The 20,099-nt window shown below is 43.5% G+C and overlaps 1 protein-coding gene across 5 annotated transcripts in view; it reads left to right on the top strand.

Annotated features, from left to right (window-relative positions):
* METTL15 (methyltransferase 15, mitochondrial 12S rRNA N4-cytidine) overlaps positions 1-20,099 on the top strand; it is a 168,877-nt gene that overhangs the window by 43,412 nt on the left and 105,366 nt on the right. For all 5 annotated transcript variants that reach the window (XM_075927780.1, XM_006111509.4, XM_025185066.2 and 2 more), the window contains exon 3: positions 19,489-19,625. In XM_075927780.1, the coding sequence (XP_075783895.1) occupies positions 19,489-19,625 (137 nt within the window). The remainder of the gene's footprint in view (positions 1-19,488; positions 19,626-20,099) is intronic.

Genomic DNA, 20,099 nt, shown 5'->3' on the forward strand with positions numbered 1-20,099 from the left:
GGCAGAATGAGTCATCATAGTAACACCAAGGCTCTGATAGAATAAAGCAAAAATAAATTTATTGTAACACGTTTATTCTTTGTGTGATACAGCTTTTCTGTTTCTGGGAAGTTTTTCTTATATAAGCCTATGAAATGGGTACAAATAAAACAATAAAATGCACTTAATAGATCACTATTAGCAGTGCCTTGCAATGAATCAAGTAGTTTGGTAGCATTAGCAGGCCAGGAGGTTTGGAAACACAAGAGGATTAGTAGGCTAACCCTCTGTGTTTACAGGAATAAACTGAGATTCATTTCAGATGTATATAATGCAGTAGTATGACAAATGTCATCTTATCATCCTGTTCAGCAGGAGAGATTGGTAAAAACCTAAGAGAAGTATATGATCTAGTCTTGATTTGGAACACGCAAATGGTCTCTTCTCACTGGACAAAGCTGTCATTGTCCTAAAAAAATTGCAATTTCTTCTTTTAATTTTTTTTCCTGTCAGGATATCCAGTATAACTGTATGTCAAGATAAATCCCTTTCTTGACATTCAATATCTTAATTGTATTAAAGGGGCTTTTTTGGGGAAAGTACTAGATGTTTTCTCTGCTTTTGACAAAAAAAATCTGAAAGTTTACTCTGGTTTGCATGGTGGATAATCATGAACCTTATTTTTCTTATCTAAATTTATTGAACTAACTTGGTGCGTCTTTTTGTTAGGCTTCTGTTTTCTTTTTAAGTCTATAAAAAGTAGGGAAAATGCATTAATTATTATTTCAGGTCTTTTTTCTTAATTAAAGAGGATCGTGATTGGTCTTGATTGTGGAAGGTGAATGCCTGCTAATTCACTCAAGAGGTATAGCCATGGTTAAATTGAATATAGCCAGGAATTTCTTTGATGCAAATCTCTTTACTTCCAAAGAACATTTAACGTGCTGCTTCCTGATACATTGGAATAGTTTGTGATATGCATGCTGCAACTGGCATAAGATGTAGTTCTGTGTTGTATTTTTATGTTGCTTTTCCATGGCTGTTTTTAGTATAGTAGTGCACCTCTAAGATTAACTTGTTCTCCCACTGACCTATTAGATCATAGATCATTTGGTTATTTCCTTCATTCTTTACTTTATTTCTGTGAACCTCATAAAGTACTTAAAACATACAACTAATGAACATTCCAGTAACATCCTACCAGTGTGTGTTTACATCTCATTTAGATTGACATAACATAGGACAGAATCTGGCCCTAAATAATTCTGGAGTAACTCCACTGAAGGAAGTTATACCAGTAAGCCTGAGGACATAATTTGGCCCTCAGTTTTTAATGAGAAAGTATAATTGAAACCCTGTTGTTTCTTCAGTTGTTGACATTTTATGGCCCTTTAAAACGGCATGGCATAATTTCGTATATATCAAGTCAAAATTGTTAACAAATGTTACACCTTCCTTGTTTAAAAAAGTATTTAGATTTATTTATATGTTTTCCAAACATTTTGCATTTTAGCTATTCAGTGTTTGTTAAAATAAAGAGATGACTGTAACTTACAGAAATTATTCTTTAAAACATAGCTTTTATTTTTGTTTTAATCTTCTCTTCTCAGCTTGCCTGATTGGAGGAGATTTGTTGTTGTTATTATTTATTTCTACATTTCTAATTTATGTCCTAGATTTATTTTATTTTTTGTTTTATTTTATTTTTCACTTCAAGTGATATTGTTGAGCTATCTTGTGAAGGCATTATCAACATTTTGGTTTGCAAGGTGTAGGATGAAACTTTCTGAGGCAGTCTATGTTAAGAACATCTATTCTAAATTGGAGTCTGGGACTAGCGCACACACACAGTACTTAATGGCTACTCCCCCCCACACACACACCTATTCCAGGGTGGCAGACAAGACACGACACATTCAATGCTGCTAGGCACAACTGTGCCATTGTTAAGTACTTGTAATGTCTCTGCTTTAATCTCCAAATGACCACATCCTGCAGAGATACCTTCTTGAAGCTGAAACAAAAAACAGGACTATGTAGCACTTTAAAGACTAACAAGATGGTTTATTAGGTGATGATCTTTCGTGGGCCAGACTCACGTCCTCAGATCATATAGTGGAAGAAAATTGGCATGACCATATATATCAAAGGATACAATCAAAAAAATGAACACACATGAAAAGGAGAAATCAAATTTCAGAACAGAAGGGGGATGAAGCTGACAGACATATCACCACTTAACTGATAATTGATGTCTGCTTTGTTTAAATACTTGTTTTACTGGAAACACTATGTAACTTTATATTATTACTCTTATCTTGCCTTACTATTAGCACCTATCCAGGGGTCCAGGATCTTACTCCCCCCCCCCATCACTTTGATCTGCCCATTCAGAATCCTATCTAATTAGTTGTAACCTATTGTTTGGTAGTGTTCACTGAGCTCAAGCAAGTGACTTGACATTCCACCCAGCGCTGTGTGTAATAAAACTTCTGCTTGCTTCACATACGATGTCCAGATTCTATTCCTTCACAAGGCAACATGAAAACTCTCTCCTCGGTAAATTTTTCTTTTATGATAGAGTACCCACCAATTCCCACAAAGCCTTAAACCTCTCTGTTTGGAGAGGAAAATGGTTAATGATTGAAGTTGGTGGCTTTGCAAGGCAGATAAACTTGGATATCATTGACCACCAAGATATGTTCCCTTCTGGAATTTTTTTTATTGTTGAGTATGTGCTGGCTGGGTGTCTATTTTGGTAGGCATAACTATTTTTGTGGCTTGATATGAGCGACTTGGGTTGTCACTGTAGGCCATGATCCAGAAATTTGAATAGTCTCATTAGCTTTCGGTGTAAAGTTGAACGCTTAGCTTAAGAGCTTTGGTAGATCGGGACTGTAACTAAGGAAGTTTGCTATGTCTGTATTTCACTTCTTGTTGGTCACTTCTTATCGGGAGGGTAGGAATCGTAGGGATGAAAGATTACGTTTGTATATGTCTTACCTCATGGAGACATTTGTGTATCTCTTACCCCATGGATTGTGAAAGTTTACTGTCTGTTGTGGAGGAGTGCTTTTGTGATGTAGTTATGGAGGAAGAGGATGTGGTGTATAAAAGTAATTATTTTTCATGATGCTCTTCTTTCCTTTGTATCCCAATTTATCCAAAGGCTTTATTGAAGATTTGGAGACAAGTACGAATTACCAGGATCTCCAAGTTTTATGACAAGAAGGCACCAAATATTACAGGCTATTCCTTAGTTCTTCTTCGAGTGGCCCCGTGGGTGCTCCACTCTAGTTGTCGGGTCCCGTCCCGGCGCCGCGGCTCAGAGATTTCTCATAGCCATGCATCGCCGGCTCGCGCATGCGTGCTTCCCCAGCGAGGTGTTCGCGCCTTTGATCAGCCGCACATGAGCCGGCAACCATCAGTTCCTCTCAACCGCCTTAGGTTGCAGTTAGAGCTCCCTGAGTATTTCTCTTCAGAATGTTTTCAGTCAGTTTTTGCATCTGTAAATAGTTAAATTTGTTAGTATTAGTTGTGTTCCTGCTAGTTTGTTCTCCTGTTCATAAGAAAGTTTAAAAAAAATTTTTTTTTTTTCCTCAAGCTGCTTCTCTTAAAGTGCTGTGCAAAGCGCTAAAAGTGAAATTGACAAGGCTTCACACAGGGATTATACAGGCATTTATCCTGTACTAGTTTTGAAAATGCCTGGATCGACTGGTTTTAAAAAGTGTTTGGCATGCTGTGAGCCCATGCCAACGGCTGATGGCCATGACACCTGCAGTAGGTGCCTGGGGGAAGCTCATGTCCCTGAGAAGTGCTCTCGCTGTAGAAAATTAACATTGAGAGCCTGGAGGGAGCGGAAGATGAAGATAAGAATGCTAATGTTCAGGAAGGCGTTGCAGCCTGACCCAATCCCTCCTGCAGCCACAAAAGCCCCCGAACAAAAGCGCAGGGCAGCTTTCCCGGGACCAGCCGACTCGAAGCAATCTAAGCCGTCCCCAGCGTGATCCCTCCCTTAAGGAGCTGCAATGGCTTCAGGGGCGTCCAAAATGACCTCTGGGGGGGTCTGGACAATCTGCTGGGGTGGCCATCAGAGAGCTCCCACTGCCGAGAGCGAGAGCAGCTTCGGCGCTGGCATCGAGAGCAGTGCCGCAGCTAGCCAGCAAGTCTGCACTGGCCTCAGCTGTGCGCTCTGTGAAATTGACGCTGGTGCCGCAACTGACCAGCCACTCTGCACTGGCTTCAGTGGCACTGGCTATCACAGCGCCTACCTCACTGGCCCCGCTTATGGCGGCACTGTCTCCTCTGGCACCGGGCTCCGAGGCAGAAGGTCTTGATGCCTCAGGCCCGGCACCGCTGCTGACTCCGGCACTGGACACTCTGCCGGCACCGGCATCAACGCAGCAACAGCTGCTTTCCCCGGCACCGCTCCACTGCTATTCGGTGCCTGGCTCTCCTGTGGCTGTTAGGGCAGAAGACACCTCCCTACATAGGAAGGCATTATCAAAGACTTATTATAGAGACAGTTCCCTGTCTCCAGATTTTTCACCGTGAAGGTACGGTCGCTATCGTGACTATAGTGTTTCTCCTACATGGGTCACGTATGGACACCGTAATTATAGGGACACAGTGTATCTAGAAACACGTTGGTCCCGTTCATGGTCCTGCTCACCCGGTCGATCCTCAAGATACGAGCCTGGTAGACGCTCCCCATGCCACATCTATTATATCCAGCATGGTAGTGCACGCTCGTCACGCCACCCCTCTCCTTTGCGTTCTGAGCGCTATTATGACAGCTACCATAGACCATATGATGATCGTCCCCGGTGTGATTGTACATTGTCCTCCCGTAGGGGATCCTCCTGCATTTGTCAACCATTGAGTGAAAAATACTTACCTCATCAATCGCAGCACCTAGACTCACCTTCTCCATCTAAGAGTCCAATGATCCAACTAGACCAGTCTGAGCCGGAAGAGGGGCAGTTGTCTGATGTTGAAGACCCCAAACTGGAAACTTCTCCAGCAGACTGCTCCTCGTTATCTCTGTTTGAGACTATATTTCCAGCTGACGTCTCACCACCGGATGATCTGAGACAATTCCAAGACCTCTTTAAATGTGTGGCGGGCACGCAGGAAATACAGCTAACGGATATTCCGGTTAAAAAGCACCGTCTCTTGAAAAACCTCCATCCACAACAACATGCAAAGATCGCCTTACCTGTTGATGATGCGATCATGGAAGTGGAGGATGAAATATGGCAGACCCCAATATCGGTTACACCTACGAGTAAAAAGGCCGACAAAATATTTTTTACCGGCGAAAGGATTGGATTTCTTGTTCAATCATCCTCAGCCTAACTCATTGTTAGTGGACGCAGCACAATGTAGGGCTAAAGCGCCACGGTACAAAAATACGCTTCCGGACAAGGACAATAAAAAATTGGACATTTTTGGTAGGAAGGTCTACTCCTCAGCCACACTTCTACTGCGCATCGCAAATTATTCAGCCCACCTATCAAACCATAATTTTGATAATTATTCCAAATTAGCGGAGTTACTTCATCATCTCCCGGACAACAAGAAGCCACTCTTGAAGTCCAAGAAGGGAACCTATCATGTAGTACAGCACTGCAAATAGACATAGACGTGGCTGACACACGTCTAGAGCTACTGCCACAGGTATTGCCATGAGGATATCATCGTGGCTGTCATTTGCAGGAGCCCCAAAGGACATGCAAAGCAAGGTTGAGGACCTACCGTTTGACAAGCTTAAGCTTTTTGCCGCAAACACCGACGAAGTCCTCCACTCGGGAAAAGATTCACGCACCACTCTACGTACACTTGGGATGTACTCTCCCTCCTTCAAACGTAGACATTATTTTCCTTATCAACGAAGATATGATTTTAATTTCTGCAGACAACAATCACGTCCCTTCGACAATCAACGCCTTAGACAACGTCCTCAGCGCAAACGACCCCAACAGGGCAGTTCGACCAATCAATCGTCAACTAAGCAGCAAATTTGACTTGTCTGTTGAGGATGCAAGCCAGCTACCTGCAATCAACATGGAAGATGAGACTATCCATCTTTTTCATCATCGCCTACGGTCATTTTACCATCATTGGTCCAATATCACCACGAACAGATGGGTACTAGAGATAGTGCAATCCGGTCTTTCCATTCCCTTTCTCTCTATTCCCCCTACCACTCCTCCGCCCCTCCCTTTTCAGGGACCCCTCTCCCGAGCAACTGCTACAACAGGAAGTTCAATGTTTACTCGACATTGGGGCAATAGAGAGAGTTCCCAAGCAGTTCTGGGGAAAAGGCTTTTATTCCTGATATTTTCTCACACCAAAGAAGTCGGGAGGCTGGAGACACATTCTAGACCTTCAAAAGCTAAATCAACACCTTCGTAAGTTTCGTTTCAAGATGGTAGCCTTAACAACTATCATTCCGTCGTTGAACAAAGGGGATTGGCTTGCAGTCCTCGACTTACGAGACGCTTATTTCCACGTAGTTATCCACGTGGCTCACAGACGTTTCCTTCGTTTTCAATTGGGAAACAAGCACTATCAATACAAAGTTCTACCCTTCGGTCTGGCATGTGCTCCCAGGGTTTTCACCAAAACGTTGGCAGTGGTTGCGGCCCATCTGCGCAGATTGGGAGTGACAATTTTCCCCTCTTTGGATGATTGCCTCATCAGAGGCACAACGTTTTCGGAAACGTCTTATGGTTCGAACAGTGTGTCCAACACATTTGCTCTTCTGGGCCTTCTCATAAACGTGAAGAAATCATCACTAGTTCCATCCCAGAACCTCGTCTTTATAGGCGCACGACTCGATTCCACCATGGCACGAGCATACTAACCAACAGAATGTTTTACGGCGATCAAAGATCTGGTGCACACTGTAGTATTTGCTCCGACAATTCCCACGCGCGTCTGTCTACAGTTGATGGGGCATATGGCTGCTCTCAACGTCGTAGTACGCAATGCAAGGTTACGTTTTCGTTGCCTCCAGCACTGGCTGGCCACCATTTACGTTCCAGCGAAGCATAGTGTTCACAGACCAATAGTGGTGCTGCAGTATGTCCGGGAGTCCCTACAGTGGTGGGTCAACCCAGCCAATCTTCTTGCGAGCGTCCCATTTCATCGCCCACAACCTACAAAACAGATAACAACAGATGCTTCCCCAACGGGTTGGGGAGCTCACATGGACAGTTGCACAGTCCAGGGACGTTGGTCGACACAGGAAATGCTATTGCATATCAATGTCCTCGAGTTGAGAGCAGTACGCCATGCTTGCAAGCATTTTCGATTGCAGATTTGGAATACAACTACCAGGATTTTGACGGACAATGTGGTGACCATGTTTTATATCAACAGACAAGGAGGTGCCCGGTCTCGTTCTCTTTGTGTGGAGAGCATTCGATTATGGAATTGGTGTGACAGCAACAACACCATTCTAACAGCTTTGTATCTTCCAGGTGTCGACAACTTAATAGCGTACTCTCTCAGCAGGTGTTTCCCTCACAACCACGAATGGAAGATTCGCACGGATGTACTGACTCGTATTTTTGCCCGATAGAGGTTTCCAGCGATAGATTTATTCGCGACGGAACACAATGCGAAATGTCCCTCCTATTGTTCAAGAGCCGGAATAGGACGTCAGTCTCTGGGGGACGCCTTCCTTCTCCACTGGGGAAGGTCATTACTATATGCCTTTTCCCCAGTAGTCTTGATTTCCAAGGTTCTCGAGAAGATCAACACACAGAGCCCGGGTAATCCTTCTAGCTCCGGCGTGGGCTCATCAGCCTTGGTTTTCAGTGCTCCACCGTATTCAGTAAGAGCAGCATATCTTGTGCCTTCTCTTCCGAGTCTTTTGACCCAAGAAAACGGATCTCTCAATCACCCGAGACCCGAAGTTCTGCACCTCACGGCGTAGGTTGGTTTACCGACTCAGAGCAGTCCTGTTCTCAGCGAGTCAGGGAAGTCTTAATGCATAGTAGGAAACAATCTACCCGATCAGCTTATACAGCTAAGTAGTCCAGGTTCCAGGCATGGTGCGCAGATAATGCTGTAGATCCTCGTTCCGCAACTCTACCCTGTATATTACAATACCTCTTGCAACTGCATGACAACAGCCTGGCAGTCGCATCTCTGCGAGTACATTTGGCAGCAATTAATGCATTCCATCGTAGGGATGGGGATGTCTCCTTGTTTGCGCACCCCATTACCAAAAGATTTTTGAAAGGGCTCTCGAACCTTCATCCTCCGCGGAGACCTCCTCCACCTTTATGGGACTTGGATCTAGTCCTACAAACTTTGACTCATCCTCGCTTTGAGCCCTTGGCTACAGTACCGTTGCAGTTACTTACTGTCAAGCTTCTCTTCCTCCTAGCTCTCACATCTGCTCGCAGAGTGAGTGAGATAGTAGCTTTTATGGCCTCACCTCCTTCTAGGATTTTTTCCAAGGATTCGGTGACGCTGAGGACCCATCCGGTGTTTATTCTGAAGATTTCTTCTAAATTCCATATAAATGAACTGGTGGTTTTACCATGTTTCTCGCCTAAACCCCATACCTCAACGCAAGCAACGCTGCTACACATGTTGGACGTAAGGAGTTGCTTAGCGTCTTACATTGATAGAACGCGGGTTTTTAGAATCATTAGCACACCATTCAAAGGGACAACCTCTAACTTCTCAGCGCATCTCCAGGCTGATAGTTTCATGCATGTCCATGTGTCACCTGCTACGAGGGAAGCCTCTCCCTTCTCTTCCGAGGGCTCATTCGATTAGAGCAGTTGCTACGACCACAGCTTTTCTGAGCGGAGTGTCTTTTTGTGACATTTGCAGAGCAGCAACATGGTCTTCTAATGTGACTTTTATGAAGCATTATGCTGTAATCAGTCAGTTTGCTTCAAACTCTTCTGTGGCTATAGCAGTACTTTATTGTGCTGGTAGTCTTGATTCCGGAGCGCTCTAACTCTGTCCTATGTACTATTCTGGAGTCACCTAGGGTATGTCTACACTACCCCACTAGTTTGAACTAGCGGGGGTAATGTAGTCATCCGCAGTTGCAAATGAAGCCCGGGATTTGAATTTCCCGGGCTTCATTTGCATGAAGCCGGCCGGCGCCATTTTTAAATGCTGGCTAGTTTGGACCCCGTGCCGCGCGGCTACACGCGGCATGGACTAGCTAGTCGGATTAGGCTTCTAATCCGAACTAGCTGTACACCTCGTTCCATGATTAGAAGCCTAATCCGAACTAGCTAGTCCGTGCTGCGTGTAGCCGCGCGGCACGGGGTCCGAACTAGCCGGCATTTAAAAATGGCGCCGGCCGGCTTCATGCAAATGAAGCCTGGCAAATTCAAATCCCGGGCTTCATTTGCAACTGCGGATGACTACATTACCCCCGCTAGTTCGAACTAGCGGGGTAGTGTAGACATACCCCTAGAGTGGAGCACCCACAGGGCCACTCAAAGAAGAAGAAGAAGTTACTCACCCTGTGAAGTAACTATTGTTCTTCAAGATGTGCCCCGTGGGTGCTCCACGACCCGCCCTTTCTCCCCACTCCAGAATTGTTTGTTTCTTTTAGATGAGTGGGTGAGAGGAACTAACGGTTTCCGGCTCACACGCGGCTGATCAAAGGTGCAAACGCCTCGCTGGGGAAGCACGCATGCACGAGCTGGCGGAACACGGCTATGAGAAATCTCCGAGCCGCGGCGCCGGGATGGGACCTGACACCTAGAGTGGGCACTGGCTTCTGCTCCTCGCCCCATCCCACCCTGCTTTGCTGCCTCTGACAGGAAGCAGTGGAGGCAAGCAACTAGTTGCTTACCTCCCTCGTATGAATGTCACATAAATCCACTTTAAACATTTTTCATTGCTCAAACGATAAAAAGGGATCTTACTCTAAATAAGAATCTGACCCCTATGATTTGCACAGGATCTCATGTGCCTCAAACTATTCCCAAGAAAATGCACATGTATAAGTATATGAAGGTCATAGAGAGAAAGTAGGAAGCTTACAAGAAATGGAAAATGGGAAGGATCAGCAAGGAATACTACATTTTTGACGTCAGAAAGTCTGAGGAAAAAGTTAAAACTTAAAACCAGTAATAAAAGGTTCTGTGGCCATATAAATGAAAAGAAAACAAGAAGTGTATCACTATGCACTGAGGATGGAGTGGGGATAAGATGTTTGGCCATGCCTAGATTATCTTTAAACAAATACTTTTCCTCCATTTTTAATAAGGGTAATAAGTATTTTTGGGATACTTGTAGGATAGCTAATGGATATTTGATATTTTCTACTTTTATATCCTCATTTGAGCTGAAAGTCAAACTCATACAGTTTAATGGGAGCAAATTGGATGCCCTGGGTAATTTCCACCCAAGAATATTAAAGGAACTGTCTCATGAAATTGCAAGCCATACAGCAAGGATTTTTAATGAATCCATAAACTCAGGGCCTATACAGTATGACTGGAAAATTGCTAATATAGTTTGTATTTTTCTTTAAAAAAAAGGAACAGGAGGCGTGACCCAGAAACTGCAAGCCTGTTAGTTTGTGTGGAAGATCTTGGGATAAAATTTTAAATAGAAAGCAGTTAAGGACACAGAGGTAAATGGTAATTGAGATAAAATACAACATGGTTTTACAAAAAGTAGATCGTGCCAGACCAACTTGATTTCCCTCTTTTTAGACAAAAGGAAATAGAGTAGATACATTCTACCAGGATGTCAGTAAGGCATTTGATACAATTCCATGTGGGAAATTTGTTATTTAAATTGGAGAAGATGGGAATGAATATGGGAATTGAAAGTTGGATAAGGAACTGCTTAAAGGGGAGACTACAGTGGGTCATACATAAAAGTGAACTGTCAGGCTGCAGGGTGATTATTGGTGGAGTTCCTCAGCATTGAGTCTTAGGACCCATTTACTTAGTATTTTTGTTCAGGATTTTGGCACAAAAGTGTAGGGTCATTGTTAGAATTTATGGGCCCCAAGAAACCCCTCCACATACCCCACATGTGACTTATTCCTGTCTCCAGCCCGGGCCCTCCCACATTGCGTATTATGAATTAAAAGGAAACATTAATTTCAATTCCAAAAATATTATCTTTGGAGTTATGTCAAAAGTTAACAGGAATCTGCTCTCTAGTCCATGAGTGTGAGAGGCTCCCCACAGAAGACTTACATTATTTCAATATTTTGTTACCACATATTTTTTCAAACCTCGTTTTGTTAAAAATTAGAAGAAAGCTAATTACAAAGCTGTGAGAGGTGTAGTGGAGTAAATTCTATTGAAAAGCAAATGTAGTTTAAACTACAATAATATAAGGTATCATAAAGTATTTATTGTGAGATTTCTTTTTCAATAGAAAATCATCTTGTTTACAAAATTAAGAAAAAGGAGCTTTTTGTTGATGTATAATTATATCGGAGAGAACGTCATAAAGTTTCTAGTTGTTGCTATCAATGTATTATGAATATATATGTACGATCACAAACTGAACATAAACTTCCTAAGGGGAAGTCTTTATTACAAACGTGAAGATTTTGTGTTGTAATCTTTTACTGGTATTTACAGGACCATGGGGATAAAATGTTCTATTTTATTTGATTGGAAAGAATCAGGCTAGAGCAGCAGTTCTCAAACTATGGGGCAGGCTTTCCAAGGAAGGCATAAGAATAAGTCGAGGGAGGTGTGAACTGTGTTGCCTTTTTGTTGTTTAAGAGCTCTGGCTCTCAGGGCTCTGCACCCCTGAGAGGTGGGGATAAAGAGGACAGCCAGAGCCTGGACATTTGGGCTTGTCCCTCCCATCCCAGGCAGCCTCTCACTGGGAGGCAGCAAGATGCTGTAACTACACTACCAGTTGAACAACAAAACGTTGTCATTCACAGATGCTTTAAAAAGCCTAATCTACTCCCCCCAAGATAAAAGCTTTGCCACATCAAATGGCAGTGTGAATAGCTCATTGTTGGCAAGAGGCTCTCCAGTTGACAACATAAACCCTGTTCCTAGGGGGTGGAAGTATTTTGTTGGTGAAAATGCCAGTAAATGGCATTCATACTGCCAGACATAGTGACACAATCATTATGGGCAGTGGGTGAAAGTAGGGCTGCAGAAGGCAAACTTCTAGGTCCACCCCTTCTGCCTACCTGGAGTACTATGGGGAGGTAGAGCAGCATGTGGGAGGTTGGGAACTTGGGGGCAGCAACACTCCACCCCAATATGCCTACAGTAGTTGTTCTTGGAGTGGAGTATGGGTGAGGTGAGGTTGGCAGTTTGGGAAGGCAGTGCCTTTTCCCGCCTCTTATACCTGCTGCTCCTGACAACTGTGTTGCTAAACCTTAGCGCTCGTCTACATTGGCAAGTTTTGTTGCCAAAACTCTCTTTTTGGGTACAAAACCTACAGAGCTTTCACATTGAAACAGGACAGAAGTCACAAAAAATACCCAGTTTCAGTGACAAAAAACTTATACCTCTGCAAGTGACTTTTTTCTATCCCCCTCCCTTCACTGCTGGAAAATTTAAAATCCATTTCCTGCTGGTTGGCTCATTGTCTAGTCCTCCTCATAGCTTCTTCTTGGGGAAGCGAGTGGCTGTCTCTCAAGATGCTCTCCTGCATGGAACATGCCAGAGCTTTTGGATCTATGAGTATATGGGGATGAAGAAACAGTTCAGTTGCAACTGTGAGTGACCTGTAGGAACTGCTACTGGTACACAATTCTCAAGCCCTTTGTGCAAAGGGGTATGATCGAGACATCCTGCAATTTAGAGCCAAGACAGAGGAACTCCAACAGACATACTGGAAGGGCAAAGAAAGCAAACAGCCAGTCTGGTGCTGTACCCAACACATGCCGTTTTATAAGGAACTGGATGCAATCCTGGGAGGGGACTCCATGGTCACAGCCAAGGACTCTGTAGATACTTCCTACACGACAGAGACATCAGCAGAAACAGGACATAATCCAGATTCAGAAGCTTTTGGTGAAGAGGTGGAAGCAGAGGAGGAATGGCTCACTACGGGGTCTACTGGAGTGGCAGACCACCAGGAATTGTTCTCAAGTTTCAAGACTCATGAGGAGTCTTAACAACTGGACGTGGTGCATGAAGCAAGAGAAGAGATGCAGGGTAAATTACTTTGTTGCAGCGGGATGAGACGAGATGGACAGCTGCCATGCAGGCTGGTAAGTTGCCTTGCTACAGCGGAGAGGAGATGAGGTGGCCATCCCTGACAGATTTAGTCAACCACACACTTATTTTCACAGTCTGCTAATGTTTTTTTCCAGCACACTCCACTCCCTGTCACAGCAGCTGTGACTTTGACAGCTGGATATTAACACAGGTGTGAGGTTTTCTAATAACCCTTACAACCAAGCATTCGCCCTGTGTGTGTGACTGATTGAAAAAGATCAATAAAGACAAAACTGATGCAGGTTTCCATGAGTTTATTTTGTGTGACACAGCCCATATCAATCACACTTGTCCTTGTGGAAGTTTCTAACATCGCTTAGTTTCATTGAAATGCCTTGCTCGAGGTGAGAGGGGGATGAGCAACCCCAGAATACAGGAATATCAGCACCCCTCATTGTCACAGTGGTTCCTCAGAACCTCCCTGGTATTGATAGCCACTGTATGGGCTCTTCTGACAGCACAAGTGTCTGGATGTCCAAACCATGTGCCCAAGCACTGTGCCTCAGTGCTCCATGCACAAGTAAACACTTCAGCCTTATTCTCACATATCTTATGTAAGCAAAAGCTTGTAGCCACCACCTTCAGAGGCGTACAGATAGTTCGGAATGGCTACCTAGTTCGAACTATCTAGCCCGCGCTGCGTGTAGTCGCGCGGCACAGGGTTCGCACTAGCCGGCTTTTAAAAATGGCGGTGCCGGCTTTATGCTAATGAAGCCCGGGAAATTCAAATCCCGGGCTTCATTAGCAAGTTCGGTATGCATACATTACCCCGCTAGTTCGAACTAGCGGGGTAGTGTAGACATACCCTATGTTAATTCACAGTCCTATGCAACAAAATGATCTATTGCCCTGTACACTTGCATAAGTGCTGCCACAGCAGTAGATTTCCTTACTCCAAACTGATTTGCAGCTGAATGGTAGCAATCAGAAGTTGCCAGCTTCCACACAGGAATTGCGATATGCTTCTCTACGGAGAGAGCAGCTCCCATTCTCCTGTCCTTGCAATGCAGTTCAAGAGCCAGCTCAGCACTCCGCTCCAATAAGGTTGCTTTAGGCATTCAAAAGTTCTGTGGCCACTGCTCTTCTTCCCACACCTGCATGACAGTGTAATCCCACCACTCGGTGTTGGTTTCCCTAGACCAAAAGCGATGTTCTATTTTGCACAGCTGCTGTGTGACAGCCAAATGAAATTTCATGTGACCGCTGTCCCTGTCATTCACATTGTTGTCCGCATCCAAGTCTTTTTCCTCTGATACTAGGTCATAAGTAAGTAGCTTTGCTGCAATGTGTGGTGTCCTAAGCACATTGAACACAGCAGGGGAGAGAAGTCTGGGATCCATGATTTCTCGCAACAGGTGCTGGAGTGCACAGCAAGGATTGTCAGTTTCAAATGGCTCGAAAGTAAGCTGTTGGAAACTGTGGGAGGGCTGGGAAGCAAAGAGGTGGCTGATATTCCCAAAATGCCTAGCACTACATTGTGATATCAGGCACTGTGGGATGCACATTAGGGATGTAAAATCTTGTTTAAAATATTAACCTGTTAAATGTTATGTTTAAATGCTAAATCAGGATCCCCTGGGCAGGAGACCAGATTGGGCTGAAGCAGCCCCTCGTGATGTGGGTTGTGGGCTGCGTCAGTCGAGCTGTGGGCTGCTCTGGTGTGCAGGTCCCGGCCAGGCTGGAGAGACCCCTCACCCAGTTGTGCAGAACACTGCTCCAGCCTCTCCGGGTCACTGATTAACCACTAACCTGGTAAGCTTCAGCCGCTAAGGTTGTTACCACGGTATCATCATGCCAGATCTTAATTTTAGGCACCAACCATCAGCACATATTCATTCTTCTTTTAGTTTCCTTTGCACTATCGATTCTATTGTTTTAACTTATATATGTGATTGTTAGTGTAGCTCATTTATAGTCAATGTCTCCAAAGTATTGAATAAGCTTTTGTTGAAATGTGTTGGTCATTTCATCCTATTAGAACAATTAAAGTCAACACAAGCGAACTTTTGGAGAGAAGAGGAGAAATGTGTTTGAATCACATTTCCACAGAGCTGGTGTAGTAGAGAACTCATTAGTGAAACATCAGATCTACAGAATTTAGTTTAAAAAGTGAGCATTTAAATTTTGTCATATTATCTGGATATGTGATGGTCGGTATGACTTCAGCAACTAACATCTCCACAGTTTCTTCGAGTAAATAATAACTAAACACCTAATCAGAAGTAAGCGTGTTAATGGGAGAGAAGATGCAGGCCAAAATCTGTATAATAAAGTTCCAAAAAGGAAACAAAACACTGCGGGGTTTAATCCCTTTTTTTAACCATATGTGAATCATAGAATCATAGGACTGGAAGGGACCTCGAGAGGTCATCGAGTCCAGCCCCCCACACTCAAGGCAGGACCAAGCTCCGTCTACACCATCCCTGACAGATGTCTATCTAACCTGTTCTTAAATATCTCCAGAGAGGGAGATTCCACCACCTCCCTTGGCAATTTATTCCAATATTTGACCACCCTGACAGTTAGGAATTTTTTCCTAATGTCCAATCTAAACCTCCCCTGCTGCACTTTAAGCCCATTACTCCTTGTCCTGTCCTCAGAAACCAAGAGGAACAAATTTTCGCCTTCTTCCTTGTGACACCCTTTTAGATATTTGAAAACCGCTATCATGTCCCCCCTTAATCTTCTTTTTTCCAAACTAAACAAGCCCAGTTCATGAAGCCTGGCTTCATAGGTCATGTTCTCTAAACCTTTAATCATTCTTGTCGCTCTTCTCTGTACCCTTTCCAATTTCTCCACATCTTTCTTGAAATGTGGCGCCCGGAACTGGACACAGTACTCCAGCTGAGGCCTAACTAGTGCAGAGTAGAGCGGCAGAATGACTTCACGAGTTTTGCTTACAACACACCTGTTGATACAACCTAGAATCATATTTGCTTTTTTTGCAACAGCATCACACTGTTGACTCATATTCAACTTGTGGTCCACTATGACCCCTAGATCCCTTTCCGCCATGCTCCTTCCTAGACAGTCGCTTCCCATCTTGTATGTATGGAACTGATTGTTCCTTCCTAAGTGGAGCACTTTGCATTTCTCTTTATTAAACCTCATTCTGTTTACCTCTGACCATTTCTCTAACTTTCTAAGGTCATTTTGAATTATGTCCCTATCCTCCAAAGAAGTTGCAACCCCACCCAGTTTGGTATCATCTGCAAACTTAATAAGCGTACTCTCTATCCCAATATCTACATCATTGATGAAGATATTGAACAGTATGGGTCCCAAAACAGACCCTTGAGGAACTCCACTTGCTATCCCTTTCCAGCAGGATTTAGAACCGTTAACAACAACTCTCTGACTACGGTTATCCAGCCAATTATGCACCCACCTTATCGTGGCCCTATCTAAGTTATATTTGCCTAGTTTATCAATAAGAATATCATGCGAGACCGTATCAAATGCCTTACTAAAGTCTAGGTATATGACATCCACCGCTTCTCCCTTATCCACAAGGCTCGTTATCTTATCAAAGAAAGCTATCAGATTACTTTGGCATGACTTGTTCTTCATAAACCCATGCTGGCTATTCCCTATCACTTTATTACCTTCCAAGTGTTTGCATATGATTTCCTTAATTACCTGCTCCATTATCTTCCCTGGGACAGACGTTAAACTGACTGGTCTGTAGTTTCCTGGGTTGTTCTTATTCCCCTTTTTATAGATGGGTACAATATTTGCCCTTTTCCAGTCTTCTGGAATCTCCCCTGTCTGCCATGATTTTTCAAAGATCATAGCGAAAGGCTCAGATACCTCCTCTATCAGCTTCTTGAGTATCCTGGGATGCATTTCATCAGGACCTGGTGACTTGCTGACATCTAACTTTCCTAAGTGATTTTTAACTTGTTCTTTGTGTATCCTATCTTCTAAACTTACCCTCTCTCTGCTTGTATTCACTACGTTAGGCACACCTCCAGACTTCTCGGTGAAGACCGAAACAAAGAAGTCATTGAGCATCTCCGCCATTTCCAAGTTTCCTGTTAGTGCTTCTCCCTCCTCACTAAGCAGTGGGCCTACCCTGTCCTTGGTCTTCCTCTTGCTTTTAATGTATTTATAAAAGGTCTTCTTGTTTCTCTTTACGCCTGTAGCTAGTACCTGTTTCTGTTTGTGTACCTCATTTCAATTAAGAAAATAAGCCTTCTTGAAGGAGATTTAGTGTAGTAGTGCATACCTTGGTGCTGGGGAGTAGCTCCACCCAGTGACAGTTCTGTTTGAATGTTACAATTGATCATGGCTTGATCATATTTATACCTCAGGGTATGTCTACACTGCCACCCTAGTTCGAACTAGGGTGGCTAATGTAGGCATTTGAAGTTGCAAATGAAGCCCGGGATTTCCATGAGGAGTAACGGTAGTTCGAATTAGAGAGCCTAATTTGAACTACCTACTCCATGCCGCGTGTAGCCATGGGCACGGAGTCCACACTAATGGGGATTTAAAAATGGCGGCGCCCGGCACGATGCAAATGAAACCCGGGATATTTAAATCCCGGGCTTCATTTGCAACTTCGAATGCCTACATTAGCCACCCTACCGTATATTCCGGCGTACAAGACGACCTCTGATGTTAAAAAACATCCCCCAAAAATCGGGGGTCGTCTTGTACGCCAGGTATACATCCCAGGCGCGCCTGGGCTGCTCCCCCGCTGGCTTCCCCCGAGGCTTTCAAAGCCGCGGAGGGGCTCCGGCGGGGGAGCAGCCCAGGCACGCCTGGGATGCCCCCCCGCCGGCTTCCCCCGAGGCTTTCAAAGCTGCTGCGGCTTTGCTCCCGGTGCCTCTGGTCTGCTGGGGACCATCTCCAGCAGACCAGGGACACCGGGAGCAAAGGAGGCGGAGGGGCGCTGGGGTATAAGATGAAACCCTATCTTTTAATTAAAAAGATAGGGGGTCGTCTTATACGCCCAGTCGCCCTATACGCCGGAAAATACGGTAGTTCGAACTAGGGTGGCAGTGTAGACATACCCTCAATTACCATTCATTTTGAGTTCTGTAGTCAGTTTCTTTCAAAGCCATCAGCAGGAGACTTCCAACATATGTTAGCCAAATGAAAGTCACCCAAGTTCACACAGCCTGTTTTTCTATTCATGACAGGTTTGTGAGGACCCACTCATTCTGTTCCCTAGTGTGAGTTGACATCAACTAATACCCCCTCTTGTGCTTTGTGTTAGGACATTGATCTGTAAGCTTTCAAGATCATTTTCTTCTGAAAATGAGTGACTTGGAAACAGATTAATCTGTTTTTTCTATATATTGCCACTCCCTTGCCTTTTTTCCCCTCTTGATCCTTCCAAATTAGGAAACCATTTATTTTAAAATTGCAATCCTCCCAGATTTCAGTAATACCAACTAGATAAAATGTATGCTCATAAATAAGCAATTCCAGTTTCTCTTTTTTGCTAGTCAGACTGCTAACATTAGTGTATAGGCAGTGCAGCGTCTTTCTAAATATGCTCCTTTAATGATAGGTAGCCCTTAATGTTGGAATAGTTCATGTGTTTAGTACAGAAGAGGTGCAAGTAGACAGTGGATACTACTAGTCCAAATATTAGTTATTTTCCTTTTCTTCCGTAGCACTATACTTAGCTTCAAGGAAAGCTGCACTGCAGTTGATCCCAGTGTGTAGCCTTTGAATGAGTGAAAGGAATAAGAAGAGATCCAGGAAAGAAGTGAAGGGAATAAGAATAGATGCAAAGAGGGATAAAATATGCCCAGGAAAGGGAGCGGGGAGAAGCAGATGCAGAAAAGTAGAAAGAGACGTAGCAGCTTCAGTAGAAGCAGGATCTGACACGGGGACAAGTCTGTGAGGGTGTTTGTCTACCCATCGCAAGCTGGGATCTGGAAAAGTTGTGAAACACTGATATTCTGTACCTACCCATTATCCTTCCTTTTAAGCACCATTCCACAAGTTGCTGAGTAGATTTATGAAGTGCTTAGACTCCCCTCAACCTCCTTTTGAAGTCTGAAGGAAGGAGAAAGGGGAGATGTGATGTTTCAGAGAAGTGACTGACCTCATTGTGTCCATATGGGATCACAACACGAACAAAAGAAAATAAATGTGAATTGGTCTGCTGTGTTCTCTGAAGCATGTTCAATGAAAGTTACCTTAAGCTGTTTTTTAAAAAACTTGTGAAATTGATTTAATATTTATTCTTCCACACCATGTTAGAGAGGTTAACTAGAAAAGGCTTAAATCAACAGTACTTTGTATTATTAAGTAACAGTATTACTACTTTTGCATTCAACAGCATATGCTTGATATGACGTTTGGAGCAGGAGGTCATACTGCAGCCCTTCTACAGAAAGTAACTGATATTACAATATATGCACTAGACAGAGACCCAGCAGCTTATAAAATAGCTCAGCAACTTTCGGAATCATATCCGTAAGTATAATTCTGCTTTTCTTACCTTATCTATGGTAATTGTGGGGTGTCAAACACCATACTTTTTCTTGTATGTAATTTTAAATGGTTCAACTGCTACAGTATGGCCTATTAATTTCATTGAAAGAATAAACCCTTCCTTAGTGTCACTTTTACATGCAAGCCTTAAATTTGTATGCGATTACTTGAATTTAATGTATTTTTCTACTGCTACTTGCCCTGTGTGCTTTAGTTAGTCACTGCAGTGTTTAAAACCATGCGTGATCAGTTTAATTTGGTAGTATTCTAGTAACAAGCTTGCATTAAAAGAATGTATTGCACATTAATTTTTTCCACAAAAGAAATCTTTCACAATAAAGAAATTGATTTAATAAAAGTTTAGTTTTTAATTGAGATAATTTAGCTGTGACTCATTTACACTAGAAAGATTCTTTTAAAAAAACAAAGATAATTTACTGAGTTTCAGTATTACAT

The sequence above is a fragment of the Pelodiscus sinensis genome, chromosome 4 (genome assembly GCF_049634645.1).
Source record: "Pelodiscus sinensis isolate JC-2024 chromosome 4, ASM4963464v1, whole genome shotgun sequence".
Classification (NCBI taxonomy): Eukaryota; Metazoa; Chordata; order Testudines; family Trionychidae; genus Pelodiscus; species Pelodiscus sinensis.